General features: G+C 43.7%; 1 protein-coding gene across 1 annotated transcript; it reads left to right on the top strand.

The window, feature by feature from the left end:
- The first annotated feature begins 957 nt into the window (after nt 1-957).
- LOC5506899 (spermatogenesis-associated protein 20) lies at nt 958-19936 on the top strand. The gene is made up of 14 exons (XM_001627538.3): nt 958-1246; nt 2792-2856; nt 7661-7815; nt 8600-8743; nt 9122-9320; nt 9630-9760; nt 10207-10311; nt 11727-11801; nt 16002-16217; nt 16372-16564; nt 17065-17233; nt 17795-18003; nt 18526-18725; nt 18869-19936. The coding sequence occupies exons 1-14, from the start codon at nt 990-992 to the stop codon at nt 19115-19117; spliced, it is 2367 nt and encodes a 788-aa protein (XP_001627588.3). The 5' UTR covers nt 958-989; the 3' UTR covers nt 19118-19936.
- The last annotated feature ends 1156 nt before the right edge of the window (nt 19937-21092 follow it).

The following is a 21092-nucleotide window of genomic DNA, read 5'->3' as shown; positions in this document are numbered from 1 at the left end:
TGGCACGCACCCTCCCTGCACCCGTGTAACTTGATGCCTCTAAAAGTAACGTGGAATCCCTCAACTACTCAAACGTTACTAATACCGCTTATTCTAAATAAATACACATCACAAAGCAATGAGAGTTTATTGTGACATTTATTCTATAAGACAATTATAGGACGATTACTGGAGGTAATCAATCGTAAAAATATTCGAGCGAGTTACTGGGATTGACTGGAAACTGACTGAGAGGTTCGTTAGCCTGTGCTGGGACGAGGCATCATGCTTGATGATGTATGAGATCATCTTTTGTAATGACAACAGCACATGTAGTCTAGTGTTAGCACCTCTCACCGCTGTGGCCAAAATTTTAATCTTGGACTTTGGGTCGGAACTTTTCCAGGGTAAAGATGATTGCCCTAAGAATCATTTAAGGTGCATATATTTTGATATCAGTATTTTTTTCATGAATTTGTGCTGTAATTGCGCATGGATATTGAAGTTCCCCGTGGGCTATGCCGGATTTGGATTCTGGTTTTAGTTTTCAAACGGGTCTGTTAGGAAACGCGAAAGCGAGGCATTTTTACAGGTTTTTTTTACAATTTAAAAAAAAATTATCGCATTTCAACCCCTTTTATCTAGCTAAGACGCCAGCTCCGACGAAGGGTTAACGCTCGAAACGTCAGCGCAACTACTCTGTTTCAAAGAGGCGTTCAACATACCTTTTAAACCGTGTGTTGATTCATACCTTGTCTACACTATGCCTACGCAGACCATATAGTTTTTCTACAGCTTGCGTGTAGTCTTTCTTATTATACCTTTTATCTAGTTTCAAGTTTTAGCATAAAAGTACCATAAAGCGGAAAAAGACGGTTGTAAATCCACTAAACATACAAAAGTATCGCTTTCCTCTGAATGCATAACACATGGGAATCCTGTGCACTAGAAAGCTAAGCCACACCTTGGCTCAGCGGTATCTCCCATCGCTGTTCCTTTCAACTTCCTCGATGCGAAGTTCTGTGCAAATCTCCCGCTTTATCTCAAATCTTACAAGCAAAAACCCCTGCACTTTCCTTCTGCAAAACCTCATCCATAACACAACAGGTGTGAGGAGTTACCCAGCACTCGTGCCAAGTCATTGCGCTTTCCATAGATCACTCGGAGTAATGGCGGAATCCACGGACACTAGCCCGAAGTTTACAAACAGACTTGTAAACGAGAAATCTCCGTATCTTCTACAACACAAAAACAACCCTGTAGACTGGTGAGCAGATGTATTCCGGCTTGTGGTTTGTGAGATGCTTGAATGTCATGTTTTTTTTATTCCTTTGTTTGTTTGAGACAAAACATTGTGGGACATTTAGCTACCATTTAGTATAGGGGAAGCAATTTCCCACGAACGTAGATTGTGGTCGAGTCCGCGGACTCCCAGCGGTCATACCCAACTACCTCACACTCGGAATTTTCCGATCACCATCTCCGGAAAGTTCGTGATTGTCGAAGAAATCCAAGATGGCGATCCGACTTTTGTGTGTGTTGACAAACCATATAAATATCCAGTCTTTAGTGTACTCAATTTAGTCAGTGTTTATTAATTTATATGTCGTCAGGCAGATTAAAAAATTTAATGGGCAAGAACGGACGAGTGAGTCAGCCAATTAGTTTCCTAATCTCGACTTAGGAATGCGCGGGTTCGTTGTTTTGCGTTTTATTTCTGGTAATCATAACAAGAACATAAACGTTTAGCAGGAGCGTATTTAGAATTAGCTGAGGGGGGAGTGGAGGGGTTGCGCAGCCATAGAGGTATAATATAATACCTATCTGAAAAAAAAAACAATTTATGATGTAATTTCTGTAAGTTTTTCTGAGAGTTTTAATTGAAAATTTTAAAGTAAAATTTTAAAGTTACTTTTGATGACGAGTATATATCCATGTAATCCATGTAAACCCTCAATTCTAATTGATATAGAAAAGCAGGTATCAAAGACATGTTGCATTGTTAATAAAACTTCATATGCTAAGAGGTACCCATTAAAGTAAGTCAAATAAGTACTCAATTAAGTTTACGCTAATAACTATAGTAAAATAGAACAAAGGAAAAAACGTAAAAGCACCCGCCAGCTGTCATGGTTCAAAGTTATATAAGATACATTATCAGAAAATTTAAATGAAAATGGTTGGAAAATTTCATTCAGTATACAACAAAGGCAGGAATTGTCTCTTTTACTCGAATGGGTACATAAGAGAGAGACGTAACTATTTTATCATATGGCCGCCATTTTCTTTTATGATGCTCAATTCCAAAGATGTCTATTCGGAAGTTTCCGATTGAGGGGTTGGGTATGACCGCTGCAAGGCTGCGGACTCGACCACAATCAACGTCCGTGGGAAATTGATTCCCTTAGTATAGCCCAAGTAAATGGGACACTTCCCCTCTCCCCTCCTCATTTGAGCATATACTATATTCATATGACTGTAACTTGCATTTAAATCTAAAAAACGCTCTCAATCAGTATGAAATAGTGGAAAGGGGGTGTATTTCTTTGCAAAGTTTCCCACTCTGTTTTCTTGTGGGTTGAAGGCCTTGTAGGCTAGGCGCTGACTAGCTTGACTTAATATGATTATTATTATTATTATTATTATTGCCCACAATTTATATTTCCTGTCTTTGTATCAGTTTCTTTTTAATATACCACAATATTTCTAGAGTCTTTTAATTTTTATAATTTTTCTCAGCTGTTTAAAAAGCTCCTCTATTTGATATATTGTGACTGGATATGTTCATTAAAATGTTTCTATTTTCTTTAAGGTATCCTTGGGGAGATGAAGCATTTGCGAAAGCCAGAAAGGAGCAAAAGCCGATATTTCTTTCAGGTACAAAAATACTTTGCTTGATTTATAGATAGTAGTCAACCAATCAGATTACACTGCTTGTTGTCAGTACATTATTTCATTTTATTAAAGAATGTTGATCAGCCTTTGAAAATTAAATTGATATATGTATGTTATTCCAGGTCTCAAATAATTGGGGGACAAAACAGAAACATTAAGAAATTATTTGGGAGGCACGGCCACACCCCTACTGGTAATTTTAACCAGTGCCCCATCCCCAGCCCTATATTTATTATGGATTAATTATTATTATGGATTTATTATTATTATGGATTTATTATGGAATATATTAAATGTTGAATGGTTTAATGCCTCAAATGCCTTTCAAATGAAAATCTAAATTACATCAGTGACTTAATATCCTCCCTTCCCCCTTGCAGTCCCCCTCCCTGCTGTAGCTAGCACAAGGAGAAGGGGGAGTGCTGTAGCTAGCACAAGGAGAAGGGGGAGTGCTGTAGCTAGCACAGGGAGAAGGGGGAGTGCTGTAGCTAGCACAGGGAGAAGGGGGAGTGCTGTAGCTAGCACAGGGAGAAGGGGGAGTGCTGTAGCTAGCACAGGGAGAAGGGGGAGTGCTATAGCTAGCACAGGGAGAAGGGGGAGTGCTGTAGCTAGCACAGGGAGAAGGGGGAGTGCTGTAGCTAGCACAAGGAGAAGGGGGAGTGCTGTAGCTAGCACAGGGAGAAGGAGGAGTGCTGTAGCTAGCACAGGGAGAAGGGGGAGTGCTGTAGCTAGCACAGGGAGAAGGGGGAGTGCTGTAGCTAGCACAGGGAGAAGGGGGAGTGCTGTAGCTAGCACAGGGAGAAGGGGGAGTGCTGTAGCTAGCACAGGGAGAAGGGGGAGTGCTGTAGCTAGCACAAGGAGAAGGGGGAGTGCTGTAGCTAGCACAGGGAGAAGGGGGAGTAGCTAGCACAGGGAGAAGGGGAGTGCTGTAGCTAGCACAGGGAGAAGGGGGAGTGCTGTAGCTAGCACAAGGAGAAGGGGGAGTGCTGTAGCTAGCACAGGGAGAAGGGGGAGTGCTGTAGCTAGCACAGGGAGAAGGGGGAGTGCTGTAGCTAGCACAGGGAGAAGGGGGAGTGCTGTAGCTAGCACAAGGAGAAGGGGGAGTGCTGTAGCTAGCACAGGGAGAAGGGGGAGTAGCTAGCACAGGGAGAAGGGGGAGTAGCTAGCACAGGGAGAAGGGGGAGTGCTGTAGCTAGCACAGGGAGAAGGGGGAGTGCTGTAGCTAGCACAAGGAGAAGGGCGAGTGCTGTAGCTAGCACAGGGAGAAGGGGGAGTGCTGTAGCTAGCACAGGGAGAAGGGGGAGTGCTGTAGCTAGCACAGGGAGAAGGGGGAGTGCTGTAGCTAGCACAGGGAGAAGGGGGAGTGCTGTAGCTAGCACAGGGAGAAGGGGGAGTGCTGTAGCTAGCACAGGGAGAAGGAGGAGTGCTGTAGCTAGCACAGGGAGAAGGGGGAGTGCTGTAGCTAGCACAGGGAGAAGGGGGAGTGCTGTAGCTAGCACAGGGAGAAGGGGGAGTGCTGTAGCTAGCACAAGGAGAAGGGGGAGTGCTGTAGCTAGCACAGGGAGAAGGGGGAGTAGCTAGCACAGGGAGAAGGGGAGTGCTGTAGCTAGCACAGGGAGAAGGGGGAGTGCTGTAGCTAGCACAAGGAGAAGGGGGAGTGCTGTAGCTAGCACAGGGAGAAGGGGGAGTGCTGTAGCTAGCACAAGGAGAAGGGGGAGTGCTGTAGCTAGCACAGGGAGAAGGGGGAGTGCTGTAGCTAGCACAGGGAGAAGGGGGAGTGCTGTAGCTAGCACAGGGAGAAGGGGGAGTGCTGTAGCTAGCACAGGGAGAAGGGGGAGTGCTGTAGCTAGCACAGGGAGAAGGGGGAGTGCTGTAGCTAGCACAAGGAGAAGGGGGAGTGCTGTAGCTAGCACAGGGAGAAGGGGGAGTGCTGTAGCTAGCACAGGGAGAAGGGCGAGTGCTGTAGCTAGCACAGGGAGAAGGGGGAGTGCTGTAGCTAGCACAGGGAGAAGGGCGAGTGCTGTAGCTAGCACAGGGAGAAGGGGGAGTGCTGTAGCTAGCACAGGGAGAAGGGGGAGTGCTGTAGCTAGCACAGGGAGAAGGGGGAGTGCTGTAGCTAGCACAGGGAGAAGGGGGAGTGCTGTAGCTAGCACAGGGAGAAGGGGGAGTGCTGTAGCTAGCACAGGGAGAAGGGGGAGTGCTGTAGCTAGCACAGGGAGAAGGGGGAGTGCTGTAGCTAGCACAGGGAGAAGGGGGAGTGCTGTAGCTAGCACAAGGAGAAGGGGGAGTGCTGTAGCTAGCACAGGGAGAAGGAGGAGTGCTGTAGCTAGCACAGGGAGAAGGGGGAGTGCTGTAGCTAGCACAGGGAGAAGGGGGAGTGCTGTAGCTAGCACAGGGAGAAGGGGGAGTGCTGTAGCTAGCACAAGGAGAAGGGGGAGTGCTGTAGCTAGCACAGGGAGAAGGGGGAGTAGCTAGCACAGGGAGAAGGGGAGTGCTGTAGCTAGCACAGGGAGAAGGGGGAGTGCTGTAGCTAGCACAAGGAGAAGGGGGAGTGCTGTAGCTAGCACAGGGAGAAGGGGGAGTGCTGTAGCTAGCACAAGGAGAAGGGGGAGTGCTGTAGCTAGCACAGGGAGAAGGGGGAGTAGCTAGCACAGGGAGAAGGGGGAGTAGCTAGCACAGGGAGAAGGGGGAGTGCTGTAGCTAGCACAGGGAGAAGGGGGAGTGCTGTAGCTAGCACAGGGAGAAGGGGGAGTGCTGTAGCTAGCACAGGGAGAAGGGGGAGTGCTGTAGCTAGCACAGGGAGAAGGGGGAGTAGCTAGCACAGGGAGAAGGGGGAGTGCTGTAGCTAGCACAGGGAGAAGGAGGAGTGCTGTAGCTAGCACAGGGAGAAGGGGGAGTGCTGTAGCTAGCACAAGGAGAAGGGGGAGTGCTGTAGCTAGCACAAGGAGAAGGGGGAGTGCTGTAGCTAGCACAGGGAGAAGGGGGAGTGCTGTAGCTAGCACAAGGAGAAGGGGGAGTGCTGTAGCTAGCACAAGGAGAAGGGGGAGTGCTGTAGCTAGCACAGGGAGAAGGGGGAGTGCTGTAGCTAGCACAGGGAGAAGGGGGAGTGCTGTAGCTAGCACAGGGAGAAGGGGGAGTGCTGTAGCTAGCACAAGGAGAAGGGGGAGTGCTGAAGCTAGCACAGGGAGAAGGGGGAGTAGCTAGCACAGGGAGAAGGGGGAGTGCTGTAGCTAGCACAGGGAGAAGGGGGAGTGCTGTAGCTAGCACAAGGAGAAGGGGGAGTGCTGTAGCTAGCACAGGGAGAAGGGGGAGTGCTGTAGCTAGCACAGGGAGAAGGGGGAGTGCTGTAGCTAGCACAGGGAGAAGGGGGAGTGCTGTAGCTAGCACAGGGAGAAGGGGGAGTGCTGTAGCTAGCACAAGGAGAAGGGGGAGTGCTGTAGCTAGCACAGGGAGAAGGAGGAGTGCTGTAGCTAGCACAGGGAGAAGGGGGAGTGCTGTAGCTAGCACAGGGAGAAGGGGGAGTGCTGTAGCTAGCACAGGGAGAAGGGGGAGTGCTGTAGCTAGCACAGGGAGAAGGGGGAGTAGCTAGCACAGGGAGAAGGGGGAGTGCTGTAGCTAGCACAGGGAGAAGGGGGAGTGCTGTAGCTAGCACAAGGAGAAGGGGGAGTGCTGTAGCTAGCACAGGGAGAAGGGGGAGTAGCTAGCACAGGGAGAAGGGGAGTGCTGTAGCTAGCACAGGGAGAAAGGGGAGTGCTGTAGCTAGCACAAGGAGAAGGGGGAGTGCTGTAGCTAGCACAGGGAGAAGGGGGAGTGCTGTAGCTAGCACAGGGAGAAGGGGGAGTGCTGTAGCTAGCACAGGGAGAAGGGGGAGTAGCTAGCACAGGGAGAAGGGGGAGCTGCCCTCTTAGAAGAGGAGTAAATAACTCCTGCCCCTGATGCAAATGACAGAAGTATCTGAGGCTTGCCCCCCTGACAAAAATTCTGCCTCGCCCTAGTTATTATAAGTTATAGCATGGCACAAGGGGAATTTACTGATTAGATGTCACGCAACCAAGGGATAGCTATTTAACTAGTCATCCCGAGGTTGAAGGGACATTTAATCACTGAATTCCCATCCTGCCACGCTATAACTTTGTAATACCATTATCACCAAGGAAATAAACTCACAACTACGAGTAAATATAAGGTTGGATGAGCGAACATGGCTCAGTGGATCAGGGCACTGCTTATGCATTGTTCTTTTTATCCCTCTAAATACCACCACATTCTCAAATCAAGCATAGTTGATTTACATAGTTGCACTACATGTATACAGTCTAGTTCCTTGAGCTCATTAGCCAATCAAAATCATACCACATGGATCTAGTCTAAGATTATTTTGGTATCACAAGATCAAATACTCTGGTCTCTTGGCACAGGGTCTATTCCTGTACTAATCAGGATGTTGCCTTCTATTTGTTTTCCTAGTGGAAACTAGAAGACAAGCATCTTGGTTCTAAATTTCTCTCATGCACTGATGTAGAGGGAGATTTAGAAGACAAAAGATTCTTATAAATGCATGATGAAAATTTAGAAACTAAAGAAAGGTTTTAGAAACTAAATTTTCATCATCATTAATATATGAGTGAAATTTAGAAACAAAATCTCCCTCATCATGAGGGAAATTTAGAACCATCTATTATTTTCCAGGGAATTTCGTTAGTAACTGTCTCTCAGAAAACAAAAGAATCAGAGGTGATCATAGTATTATCATTATTAAGATGAACCTTGAGATTTCTATCTTCAGTTGGTTACTCAACCTGTCACTGGTGTCATGTCATGGAGAGGGAGTCATTTGAAGACGAGAACATAGCAAAAATCCTAAATGAGAACTTCATCCCTGTGAAAGTTGATAGAGAAGAAAGGCCAGACGTGGACAGAGTGTATATGACTTACATTCAAGTAGGTTAAACACTCCAGTCTTTTTTATTCTTCTTTAACCAAACTACTACACCCCTAGATCCTATTCCTGATAATGTTTAATTTCATTGATGAATTGCCAACAATGATTTAATATATTTATCCATAAATAGAAACAATGATAACTTGTCTTTCATTTCATCTCATCTCATTTATATATTACCAGTCTTTCATTTCATTCTCATTTATATATTTCTAGTCTTTCATTTCATTTTATCTCATTTATATATTTCCAGTCTTTCATTTCATTTCATCACATTTATATATTTCCAGCCTTTCATTTCATTTCATCTCATTTATACATACCCAGTCTTTGATTTCATTTCCTCTCAGTTTTATATTCCCGGTACTTTATTCTCATTTATATATTCCCAGTCTTTCATTTCATATCTCAGTTATATATTCCCAGTCTTTCATTTCATTTCATCTCAGTTATATACTCCCGGTCTTTCATTCTCATTTATATATTCCCTGTCTTTTATTTCATTTCATCTCAGTTATATATTCCCTGTCTTTCATTCTCATTTATATATTCCCAGTCTTTTATTTCATTTTATCTCAGTTATATATTCCCAGTCTTTCATTCTCATTTATATATTCCCAGTCTTTCATTTCATTTCATCTCAGTTATATATTCCTGGTCTTTTATTCTCATTCATATATTCCCAGTCTTTCATTTCATCTCAGTTATATATTCCTGGTCTTTCATTCTCATTTTTATATTCCCAGTCTTTCATTTCATTTCATCTCATTGATATATTTCCAGGCTATGGTCGGCGGGGGTGGATGGCCCATGAGTCTGTGGCTTACACCAGACCTCAAGCCGTTTGTTGCTGGGACATACTTCCCTCCAAATGATATGGCTGGACGTCCAGGATTTGGAACAGTATTAGGACACATCATCAAGCAGGTTAGGTGCACTATTCGTACCATAAGTATTTTACAGCATCTAGGCCATAGAACATTTCTGGAATTATTGTGTATAGTTCAGGAACAATGATATGTCAAACAGAGATTTAAGATTAAAATGTTCAGGAGTTTAAAGTAATCCATTTCTAAATCAGTTCAGTTTTTTTCTCCCTTTTTCCTATCTGATATTCTTTTTCTTATTTCAGGACCATAGCCATGATTTGCAGGGAATGGGGGGGGGGGGGGTAGTAATTGATTTTTCAAGGAGTAAAGACTGTGTTTTGGGTGGCAGTTTGTTTGCCTCCCTGTACCCACGTGCCAGTCTTCAACCAAGTGTTCACATTTTTCCTTTTTTGACATTGTTTTTCTTGTGTGTCAGTGGGAGACCAACAAGCCAAAGTTCACTCAGCAAAGTACCATTGTGATGAATGCCATACTAGAACATGCCAGTGAGATTGGTCTTGATGCGAAAGACATGCCCAACAAGGAGGTTATTGAAAAGTTGTACCAAGGAATGTCTAAGAGCTTTGACGAGGAATTTGGTGGCTTTGGCGGAGCGCCCAAATTCCCTCAGCCAGGTACAGAGAACGTTGCCTCAGATCTACATAAATACCTTGGTTGTATGATCAAACTTTGTAAGGAAGATGTGACTTTGTGTTATTGCAATAACTTATGGTTGTATCTTCAAAATGAGTAGGGAAATTTTTTACTAAAGTACCATATATGGCTATCTCTATGTCCTGGCGACATTTCACAGTCCCATGCCTTGTACTACTACACAAATTACTCTTAAGCATACATTTTGATGATGACAGCATTTTTTTATTGTGGTATGTTACCTTTATATCTGACCTTGTTTTTTAAAGTCAACCATTTATTTTTTCCAGCCACCTTCAACTTCCTCTTCAAGTATCACTTGTTGAAGAATGGAACCGAGGAAGGAGAGAGGGCACTTCATATCTGTCTTAAGACTTTAGAGTGTATGGGCAAGGGAGGAATACATGATCATGTAGGGCAGGTATGGTAATGTCTTAAGACTATGGAGTGCAATGGGAAGAAATTCATGATCACGTAGAGCATAATGGTATGTTTAAAGACTATGGAGTGCAATGGGAATACATAATCAAGTAGGACAGGTACACTAAAACTTAAGAGGTATCCAAGACAGCTTGGAATTGTTATAGAAGATAAATAACACATAGTAAGTTAGTAACTAAAACATTTATTGACTTGAGTAATAGAGAAAACTACTTATACAATAGCTGAAGGCTCTCTCCTACAGCCAGTAGCAAACCAAAAGAAAAACTGAAGAAAATCTCTGGTCTTGCTCAGACATGTGTTCAATTTATTACAATAGCCTTTTAAGACATTTTTCCTTCCCCACATAAGAACTAATAGATCTAGCAATAATAAAGCCTCTTGTGTTTAATGTAGATATTTTAACATCCTCATTTTGTCTTCTAGGGATTTCACAGATATTCCACTGATCGATTTTGGCATGTCCCACATTTTGAAAAAATGCTGTATGACCAAGCACAAATAGCTGCTGCATATGCCATGGGCTATCAGGTGAGATTAACTGCTGCATATACCATGGGCTATCAGGTGATATTAACTGATGCATATACCATGGGCTATCAGGTGATATTAACTGATGCATATACCATGGGCTATCAGGTGAGATTAACTGCTGCATATACCATGGGCTATCAGGTGAGATTAACTGCTGCATATACCATGGGCTATCAGGTGAGATTAACTGCTGCATATGCCATGGGCTATCAGGTGAGATTAACTGATGCATATACCATGGGCTATCAGATGATATTAACTGATGCATATACCATGGGCTATCAGGTGAGATTAACTGCTGCATATACCATGGGCTATCAGGTGAGATTAACTGCTGCATATACCATGGGCTATCAGGTGAGATTAACTGCTGCATATGCCATGGGCTATCAGGTGAGATTAACTGCTGCATATACCATGGGCTATCAGATGATATTAACTGCTGCATATACCATGGGCTATCAGGTGAGATTAACTGCTGCATATGCCATGGGCTATCAGGTGAGATTAACTGATGCATATACCATGGGCTATCAGATGATATTAACTGATGCATATACCATGGGCTATCAGGTGAGATTAACTGATGCATATACCATGGGCTATCAGGTGATATTAACTGCTGCATATACCATGGGCTATCAGGTGATATTAACTGCTGCATATACCATGGGCTATCAGGTGAGATTAACTGCTGCATATACCATGGGCTATCAGATGATAATAACTGATGCATATACCATGGGCTATCAGGTGATATTAACTGCTGCATATACCATGGGCTATCAGATGATATTAACTGCTGCATATACCATGGGCTATCAGATGATATTAACTGCTGCATATACCATGGGCTATCGGGTGATATTAACTGCTGCATATACCATGGGCTATCGGGTGATATTAACTGCTGCATATACCATGGGCTATCAGGTGATATTAACTGCTGCATTTACCATGAGATTTCAGGTTAAGATTAGATCATTCTATTGAGTTACTAGTTTTCTGTGCTGCTTTAGCCTGTGCTGCTTTAGCAATTTTTAGCTGCAATGTTTTAAGAGTTGCAGGTTGATTGCATGGGGCTGAGAAAAGCAGAGAGTCAAGAAAAAAAAGGACAGTACAAAACACTCACATTTCTTATAAGACACTTGAATCATCGAAATGATTTAAGAATGTGGCTGGTTTTTCAGAGATTTCAAGCAGATTTGCAGAAAGGGTTCCTCCTGGGCAATGAACTTCTATTGGCCATCAGAAATATGTTACCTCGCCACAGGTTAAACATAACTCTACTGACTTTTTTCACAGTGTTTGTTGTTTAGAAAGAGGGCTGGGTTTGGCTTTAGAGAGATCTCTGTCTAGAAAGCCCAAGGGTATCTAGGAATCGTGATAATAATATTATGTTTGTTTATTAGATGACAAAAGATGAAAAGTTTGCAGAGACGTGCAGAGATATCTTGCTGTATGTTATGAGGGACCTTAGCCATAAGGTACGTAATGCTAATCTATATTACCATACATTCTTATTTTGGTGCCTTGGGCACTGATTTGATTTGAAAGGGGGTGGCCATTTATAGTTTGTAAATATTTATTGAAAGGTGTGCACTAAAATGAACATTTATGATATTTTTAACATGATACCACAAGATACTAAATGCTGCTCTATGACCATACATGCTGCTCTATGATCATACATGCTGCTCTATGATCATACATGCTGCTCTATGACCATACATGCTGCTCTATGACCATACATGCTGCTCTATGACCATACATGCTGCTCTATGACCATACATGCTGCTCTATGACCATACATGCTGCTCTATGACCATACATGCTGCTCTATGATCATACATGCTGCTCTATGACCATACATGCTGCTCTATGATCATACATGCTGCTCTATGATCATACATGCTGCTCTATGACCATACATGCTGCTCTATGATCATACATGCTGCTCTATGACCATACATGCTGCTCTATGACCATACATGCTGCTCTATGACCATACATGCTGCTCTATGACCATACATGCTGCTCTATGATCATACATGCTGCTCTATGATCATACATGCTGCTCTATGATCATACATGCTGCTCTATGATCATACATGCTGCTCTATGATCATACATGCTGCTCTATGACCATACATGCTGCTCTATGACCATACATGCTGCTCTATGACCATACATGCTGCTCTATGATCATACATGCTGCTCTATGATCATACATGCTGCTCTATGACCATACATGCTGCTCTATGACCATACATGCTGCTCTGTGACCATACATGCTGCTCTATGACCATACATGCTGCTCTATGACCATACATGCTGCTCTATGATCATACATGCTGCTCTATGACCATACATGCTGCTCTATGACCATACATGCTGCTCTATGACCATACATGCTGCTCTATGACCATACATGCTGCTCTATGACCATACATGCTGCTCTATGATCATACATGCTGCTCTATGACCATACATGCTGCTCTATGATCATACATGCTGCTCTATGACCATACATGCTGCTCTATGACCATACATGCTGCTCTATGACCATACATGCTGCTCTATGACCATACATGCTGCTCTATGACCATACATGCTGCTCTATGACCATACATGCTGCTCTATGACCATACATGCTGCTCTATGACCATACATGCTGCTCTATGACCATACATGCTGCTCTATGACCATACATGCTGCTCTATGACCATACATGCTGCTCTATGACCATACATGCTGCTCTATGACCATACATGCTGCTCTATGACCATACATGCTGCTCTATGACCATACATGCTGCTCTATGACCATACATGCTGCTCTATGACCATACATGCTGCTCTATGATCATACATGCTGCTCTATGACCATACATGCTGCTCTATGACCATACATGCTGCTCTATGACCATACATGCTGCTCTATGATCATACATGCTGCTCTATGACCATACATGCTGCTCTATGACCATACATGCTGCTCTATGACCATACATGCTGCTCTATGACCATACATGCTGCTCTATGACCATACATGCTGCTCTATGACCATACATGCTGCTCTATGACCATACATGCTGCTCTATGATCATACATGCTGCTCTATGACCATACATGCTGCTCTATGACCATACATGCTGCTCTATGATCATACATGCTGCTCTATGACCATACATGCTGCTCTATGACCATACATGCTGCTCTATGACCATACATGCTGCTCTATGACCATACATGCTGCTCTATGACCATACATGCTGCTTTATGACCATACATGCTGCTCTATGACCATACATACTGCTCTATGACCATACATGCTGCTCTATGACCATACATGCTGCTCTATGACCATACATGCTGCTCTATGACCATACATGCTGCTCTATGATCATACATGCTGCTCTATGACCATACATGCTGCTCTATGACACCATACATGCTGCTCTATGACCATACATGCTGCTCTATGACCATACATGCTGCTCTATGACCATACATGCTGCTCTATGATCATACATGCTGCTCTATGACCATACATGCTGCTCTATGATCATACATGCTGCTCTATGACCATACATGCTGCTCTATGATCATACATGCTGCTCTATGACCATACATGCTGCTCTATGATCATACATGCTGCTCTATGATCATACATGCTGCTCTATGACCATACATGCTGCTCTATGACCATACATGCTGCTCTATTATCATACATGCTGCTCTATGACCATACATGCTGCTCTATGACCATACATGCTGCTCTATGACCATACATGCTGCTCTATGACCATACATGCTGCTCTATGACCATACATGCTGCTCTATGACCATACATGCTGCTCTATGACCATACATGCTGCTTTATGACCATACATGCTGCTCTATGATCATACATGCTGCTCTATGACCATACATGCTGCTCTATGATCATACATGCTGCTCTATGATCATACATGCTGCTCTATGACCATACATGCTGCTCTATGACCATACATGCTGCTCTATAATCATACATGCTGCTCTATGACCATACATGCTGCTCTATGATCATACATGCTGCTCTATGATCATACATGCTGCTCTATGATCATACATGCTGCTCTATGATCATACATGCTGCTCTATGATCATACATGCTGCTCTATGACCATACATGCTGCTCTATGACCATACATGCTGCTCTATGACCATACATGCTGCTCTATGACCATACATGCTGCTCTATGACCATACATGCTGCTCTATGACCATACATGCTGCTCTATGACCATACATGCTGCTCTATGACCATACATGCTGCTCTATGACCATACATGCTGCTCTATGATCATACATGCTGCTCTATGACCATACATGCTGCTCTATGACCATACATGCTGCTCTATGATCATACATGCTGCTCTATGACCATACATGCTGCTCTATGACCATACATGCTGCTCTATGACCATACATGCTGCTCTATGACCATACATGCTGCTCTATGACCATACATGCTGCTCTATGACCATACATGCTGCTCTATGACCATACATGCTGCTCTATGATCATACATGCTGCTCTATGACCATACATGCTGCTCTATGATCATACATGCTGCTCTATGATCATACATGCTGCTCTATGACCATACATGCTGCTCTATAATCATACATGCTGCTGTATGACCATACATGCTGCTCTATGACCATACATGCTGCTCTATGACCATACATGCTGCTCTATGATCATACATGCTGCTCTATGACCATACATGCTGCTCTATGATCATACATGCTGCTCTATGACCATACATGCTGCTCTATGACCATACATGCTGCTTTATGACCATACATGCTGCTCTATGACCATACATGCTGCTCTATGACCATACATGCTGCTCTATGACCATACATGCTGCTCTATGACCATACATGCTCGTTTTCGTGACTTGGGCACTTACTTTTTTGTATCTGCCAAGGAGTCTATAAATGCGAAGCAGGATGCTTCATCTGACTTTAAAGCGCTATATAAAAATCTGCATGTCTTTACTTCCGGTATTGTATTTAAATCAAAATTAATCAGGAAAGCGAACAAATCCAGCAAATAGTTCAGTTTGTTCCTTGAATTGTTCAGTATTGAAAAAAGAAAGGGAACTACAATTCTTGCATTCGGTCATTCTTACACTTTTGTGGGGTATTTGGTTGATAGTCAGTATTTACGTGTAGTGGTAGACCTTCTAGACATTCCTGGGCCATTTTTAACTTTGGGCTTGCCTCCCCAAGTTTGCTCATCTATGGTTATTTGGTCGTGTATCTGAATATTTGTATTTGCCAATTATAGAAATTATCCAAAGTCTAGTTCACTTGGCTGAACTGGTTTAGAGGCAGGTATGCACGTGCTAGAAGCATAGGAGGTCAGAGGCCATGGAGGCCCCACCTTGAATGTTCATGGCGTCATTTCCTAGAATTTTCATGATGTCATTTCCTAGAATTTTCATGATGTCATTTCCTAGAATTTTCATGATGTCATTTCCTAGAATTTTCATGATGTCATTTCATAGAATTTTCATGATGTCATTTCCTGAATTTTTGTGATGTCATTTCCTAGAATTTTCATGATGTCATTTCCTGAATTTTCGTGATGTCATTTCCTAGAATTTTCATGATGTCGTTTACCTTCTTCCAGCTTGGTGGGTTTTATTCCGCTGAAGATGCTGATTCCTTACCCTCACCAAATGCCACCAAGAAGACTGAGGGGGCATTTTATGTGTGGGAGGAACAAGAGCTTAAAGATCTGTTGAGTGACTCGTTGCCTACTAAAGGGGGTGGTTCCATCCTCTTGTCAGAACTGTTCAACAAGCACTATGGCGTCCAGGCTGAAGGAAACGTCAAACCTCACCAGGTAGAAGAGTGAAGTCTCTACCGACCGGGGAGAAGAGTTGATGAGACTCCATGAGAGTTCCAGCTCTCAATTATGATCATTAGCTTCCCAATTTAGTTATGTTTTTTATTTAACCATTGTTGTGATAGTTTTGATAACTGTTTTCATGATTTAGGATCCTCACAAGGAGCTTGTCAGGAAGAATGTCCTCATTGTACGAGGAAGCCTCCAGGACACCATCAAGGACTTGGATGTGGACGAAGATGAGGCGAAGGAGCAGCTTGCAAAAGCACGTGAGATTCTCTTTGAAGAGAGGAAGAAAAGACCAGCACCACACCTCGATGACAAGATGATTACTTCCTGGAATGGTAAGATATGTTTCCCTCATTGAATGACAATAAGATGATCACTTCCTGGAACAGTAAGATATGTTTTCTTCATTAAATGACAATAAGATGATCCTTTCCTGAAATGGTAAGACATACGTTCTTCATGGAATGACTATAAGATCACTTCCTGGAATGGTAAGAAATATGTTTTGTTCAAAGCTGGACTACTGGCAATCAGACATTCCTCAAAATTTGCTGTGGTTTGGATTCACTAATTTGATTGACAGTTCCTATGATTAACAGGTCTGATGATATCTGGGTTTGCCCGATCTGGGCAGGCTGTGGGTGAGGAGGTTTTGTACTATTAAAAACACGACCTTAGAGTGTTTTAATGGCTTATAATACTCAGTCATATCAAATAGGCGCTTTGACCCACTCACGTGACCAAAGAAAGACATACGATTGGCCGGCATGCCTATTGCATATTGATGAGTGTTTTAAGTGTTGCATGTATGATTGACCTTTCCTATTATTGACAGGTCTGATGATATCAGGATTTGCCCGATCTGGACAGGTACTTGGTGAAGAGGTGTATATCTTGCGCGCCATCAAGGCGGCCGAGTTTGTTAGGACTCATCTTTACGACAAGAGCTCGGGGGAATTACTGCGAAGCTGCTATCGCGGGGATAAGGACAGCATCGCACAAATGTGAGTCCACTCTCCAAGAAATGTCTCGTTAGTCAATCATTTCAATCTATAAGAATCTGAGTTTAGCGCTGTAAAAGCGTAGACTGCTAGCCGTTTCTCCTTTGGCAGAAGGGTCTCGTGAATAAATCACTAATTAGTGGCATCTATTAGAATCTGAGTTTAGCACACGGAAAAGCGAGTACACCTTTATTAGAATTTAAGAACTATACAGGGGATAACCCTGATTCTTTACCCCTCATCCTGATCCCTATACCCCTCAAGGGGTACGGAGCAAGTATTTCTTCCTTCCAATGGGTTGCTGGACTTATAAGTAGGGAACGCTTGACCGTAACTTAATTTCCATCTTTTAGAGCCACGCCTATCCAGGGGTGCGACTATGTGTACCTTCTTAACGGTTTGGTAGAATTATACAAGGAAACGTGAGACCGTAATTTACTGTCCCCCTTCTCTAGAGCCACGCCCATTAAGGGGTACGGATGCGACTAAGTGTATCTTATCAATAAGTTGCTAGACCTATACAAGGGAAACGTCTGACCGTACATTATTTCCCCCTTTTTCTAGAGCCACGCCCATTAAGGGGTACGGATGCGACTATGTGTACCTTATCAACGGGTTGCTGGACCTATACGAGGCATCGTTTGACGAGCAGTGGTTGAAGTGGGCGGAGGAGTTACAAGACAAGGCTGATGAACTCTTCCTGGACAAAGAAAAGGGCGGGTACTTCGAGGTGACCGAGGCGGACAAGAGTATTCTCGTCCGGTTGAAAGATGGTATGTAGTGGGTTCTACTTTACGTGATTCAAAAACGATAGTAATACTTGTCTGAGGCTACTTATGTCCTGATCAGGAGAATGGAGCAGCCCTAGAAAGTCTCGCCTGAATTGCCATCGCCTAGAACTTATAATTCAGTTCCTCCTCAGGGAGACTTCACAAATGCATTTTTCCCAGGCGCGTGTCCAGAGGGGGATCCACCCTGCTCGTGTAATGACATGAGTCTTACTTCGGTTGACCCCCTTCGCTGGTTGATTTTATTTGTGGATAGAAAACTTTCTAGAAGGATCTAGTGACCTTTCAGTGGAGCCAAGGATGCCAATTTGAACGTTTTTCCGTGGTCAGTGGTTTACTACTCGGGACCCCACCCTGCGTTTTTCTCTAGACACGCCCCTGTTGCCTTCATAGACACGTTAAACGGGAGTGTAATCCAGGGGGGTGCACAGAATGGCCTTGCCTTCCGTTGATATTGATGTTGTTATCATTTGTATTATATTTTTTGTTTTAATTATTACCTTTTAGAACAAGATGGTGCCGAGCCTAGTGCCAATTCCCTAGCGGTCATGAATTTGATGCGCCTCGGTAACTTCGTGGATTGTCAGCGGTATCGCGACCAAGCGCAGCGGATTTTCATGGTTTATGAGTCGAGGCTACGCCAAATCCCACTCGCTCTACCGGAACTTGTCTCCAACTTTATCACCCATAACCTGGGAATGAAACAGGCAAGACTCGCTCTACCGGAACTCAACTTTTCATCACTCATCACCATTCCCTCTTTTGTAACTTGTCTCGAATTTCACCAAGCAAAACCTTCGTATGGAACAGGTGTGATACCGCTCCTGATAATACTCACTCTTCTCCTCAGATTATCATCGCCGGCGACCGTGATGCGGACGACACCAAGCTGCTCATGCGCTGTGTCCACTCCCACTACATCCCAAACAAGGTACTGTTGCTATGCGACGGTAAAGACGGCTTCCTCTCAACAAAGCTCTCCGTCTTCAAGACTCTGCAGCGCGTGGACGGCAAAGCCACAGCTTACGTCTGTCAGAACTACACGTGTCAGCTACCCGTCACCAGTAAAGAGGAGCTCACTAAACTCCTCGTGAACTGAACAAGATCAGAAGAAACAGGGAGCCCAGCACTTGCGAACACACAGGAAGCCCAGCACGTGAGGACACACACAGGAAGCCCAACACTTGCGGACACACACAGGAAGCCCAACACATGAGGACACACAGAAAGCCCAACACTTGCGGACCGCCGTGCGGAGATTGCGAATTAAAGTATCACAGATGTGGATAAAAGAGAGTTTTGGCGATTAACGGGAAAGAGGCGGGCGAGAGCAGGAATCAATAAATTAAAAAAAAACGCACGTGGATATGTGTCTGGTACGTCAACCATTTCCCGCAAAACCACGACGTGAAAACTCCACGTTTAACGGTCTAGTGAGGACGGGGTCGTGTGCGCTACAAGCAAACCTATCTGTGCTCGCTAAAGTAATAATAATATTATTTAGTTTATTGATTTCTATAGCGCGTTCTAACATGACTAGATCGAACGCGCTAAAGTAGGAATTAGGTTCTAGTTGTTGTATATTTGGAAGATGTGAACTCCGGTTATCTTTATAGAAACTAGTTTATAATTGAGCACTTAATCGCGTAGTTCAAGCCATCGCTGTTGCCCCTGCTCTAAAACTCTCTTTTTGCGGCATGGCATTACACGCAGTGCTGAGAGACATGGACTGTGAAAACGTGTGGCCAGTTGGACAGAAAAGATGATCCCATATGAACGTGATCATCAATAACTAGATTGTCAAAATTTCCAATGAACAAATGAAAAGCTCAGGTTGTCTTGAGACAGCATGTGGTATTTTTATAAATCTAATTCGATGTAATAGGTATCTTGCAATTAAAGATTCCGTGCTAGGAAACGTTGTTGCCACCTTAAAAACAATGTCATAACTTCAATTCTTAACAGTGAATTCTGAACTTCTATTACGGGAAGGACGCTATTTGGTTTTACAAAGTTAATAATAACTACTTGGTTAAACCCCGACTTTATATTGTTGACGGGCGCACTCCCCCTTCCCCCATCAATGTATTTGAAATATTTCTCCCCCTTTCCGGATTTTCATTTTCGCCTCTCGATGGCATCCTTAGAATTTGATGTAAAAATAGGAAGAAAACGATTTGACGGAGCGAGCCACGCGCGATGCTTGTTTTAAAAAATGTAGACCAAGCTAAAGCTTTACGGCTAGGCTTGAGATTACATCCACAGCACCGCTATCTAGCGAACCGTGTAATACAAAGGAACTGAGGCATCCGCGCATTAATAGGGAGGCAATAACCAGGTTCCTAGCCCTGAATTATACGGTTACGCCACATAGAGCTCGCTGTGACGCAGAGAAAAAAATATTGAGGTCTATCCGGGCGCCATGGATCTGTTGGGACTCCCTAAGACTATTCGTTTATTACCCCACTGTGCGTGACAAAAAGGGGAATACGCTGAATCATGCGCACCCTCCCTCCCCTCCCTTTCCCCACGTACTCTAGGCGTCACAGATTTGCCAATGAAAATACAATCTTCTTTCGTGAGCGTGTAATGGTGACTTGATAAAAAAAAATTCTTTTTGTTGTTCTGACATGAATTCACATTTTTTCTTCTTTATTCTTAAAAGTTGGCCTCCCATTTCTTCTGTTGTTTCCCACTTTTACTGAAAACACACTTTGATGCCAATAACTCAAACCCTTCAGGCCCGTAATAGCCAGGATTTTGAGCGGGGTGGTTCGTTTTTCCATTTCAGCGGACCAAATTTCCGGTATACCCCTCTCCTCGCCTTATGCACCCGTCAATTGAAACCCCCACCCCCATGGTCCCGGAGAAGGGTGGGGGATTAAACTTCGACCCTGTACAAAACAGAGGAAAGCCCTACCCCGTCAGGACAAAACTGCAGTGAAATGCCCCTACCCCTCGGGGTGCAAACTATAGACAACTACCTGACAACAAGTCATCTGAAATAAGCCTTTATATTTCAAAGCCAGTACACCTCAGCGAGTACATTTGTGTCAATAACTATGAAGGTGGCA

Source organism: Nematostella vectensis, chromosome 12 (genome assembly GCF_932526225.1).
Source record: "Nematostella vectensis chromosome 12, jaNemVect1.1, whole genome shotgun sequence".
Taxonomy (NCBI): domain Eukaryota; kingdom Metazoa; phylum Cnidaria; class Anthozoa; order Actiniaria; family Edwardsiidae; genus Nematostella; species Nematostella vectensis.
The sequence above is the reverse complement of the archived record's forward strand: the minus strand, read 5'-3'. Positions and strand labels throughout refer to the sequence as shown.

Coding starts and splice junctions, on each gene's coding strand:
- LOC5506899 (XM_001627538.3), top strand. CDS start 990: ATGCGAAGTTCTGTGCAAATCTCCCGCTTTATCTCAAATCTTACAAGC. Junction 11,802..16,001: donor TGAGGGACCTTAGCCATAAG/GTACGTAATGCT, acceptor ACCTTCTTCCAG/CTTGGTGGGTTTTATTCCGC. Junction 18,726..18,868: donor ATAACCTGGGAATGAAACAG/GCAAGACTCGCT, acceptor TCTTCTCCTCAG/ATTATCATCGCCGGCGACCG.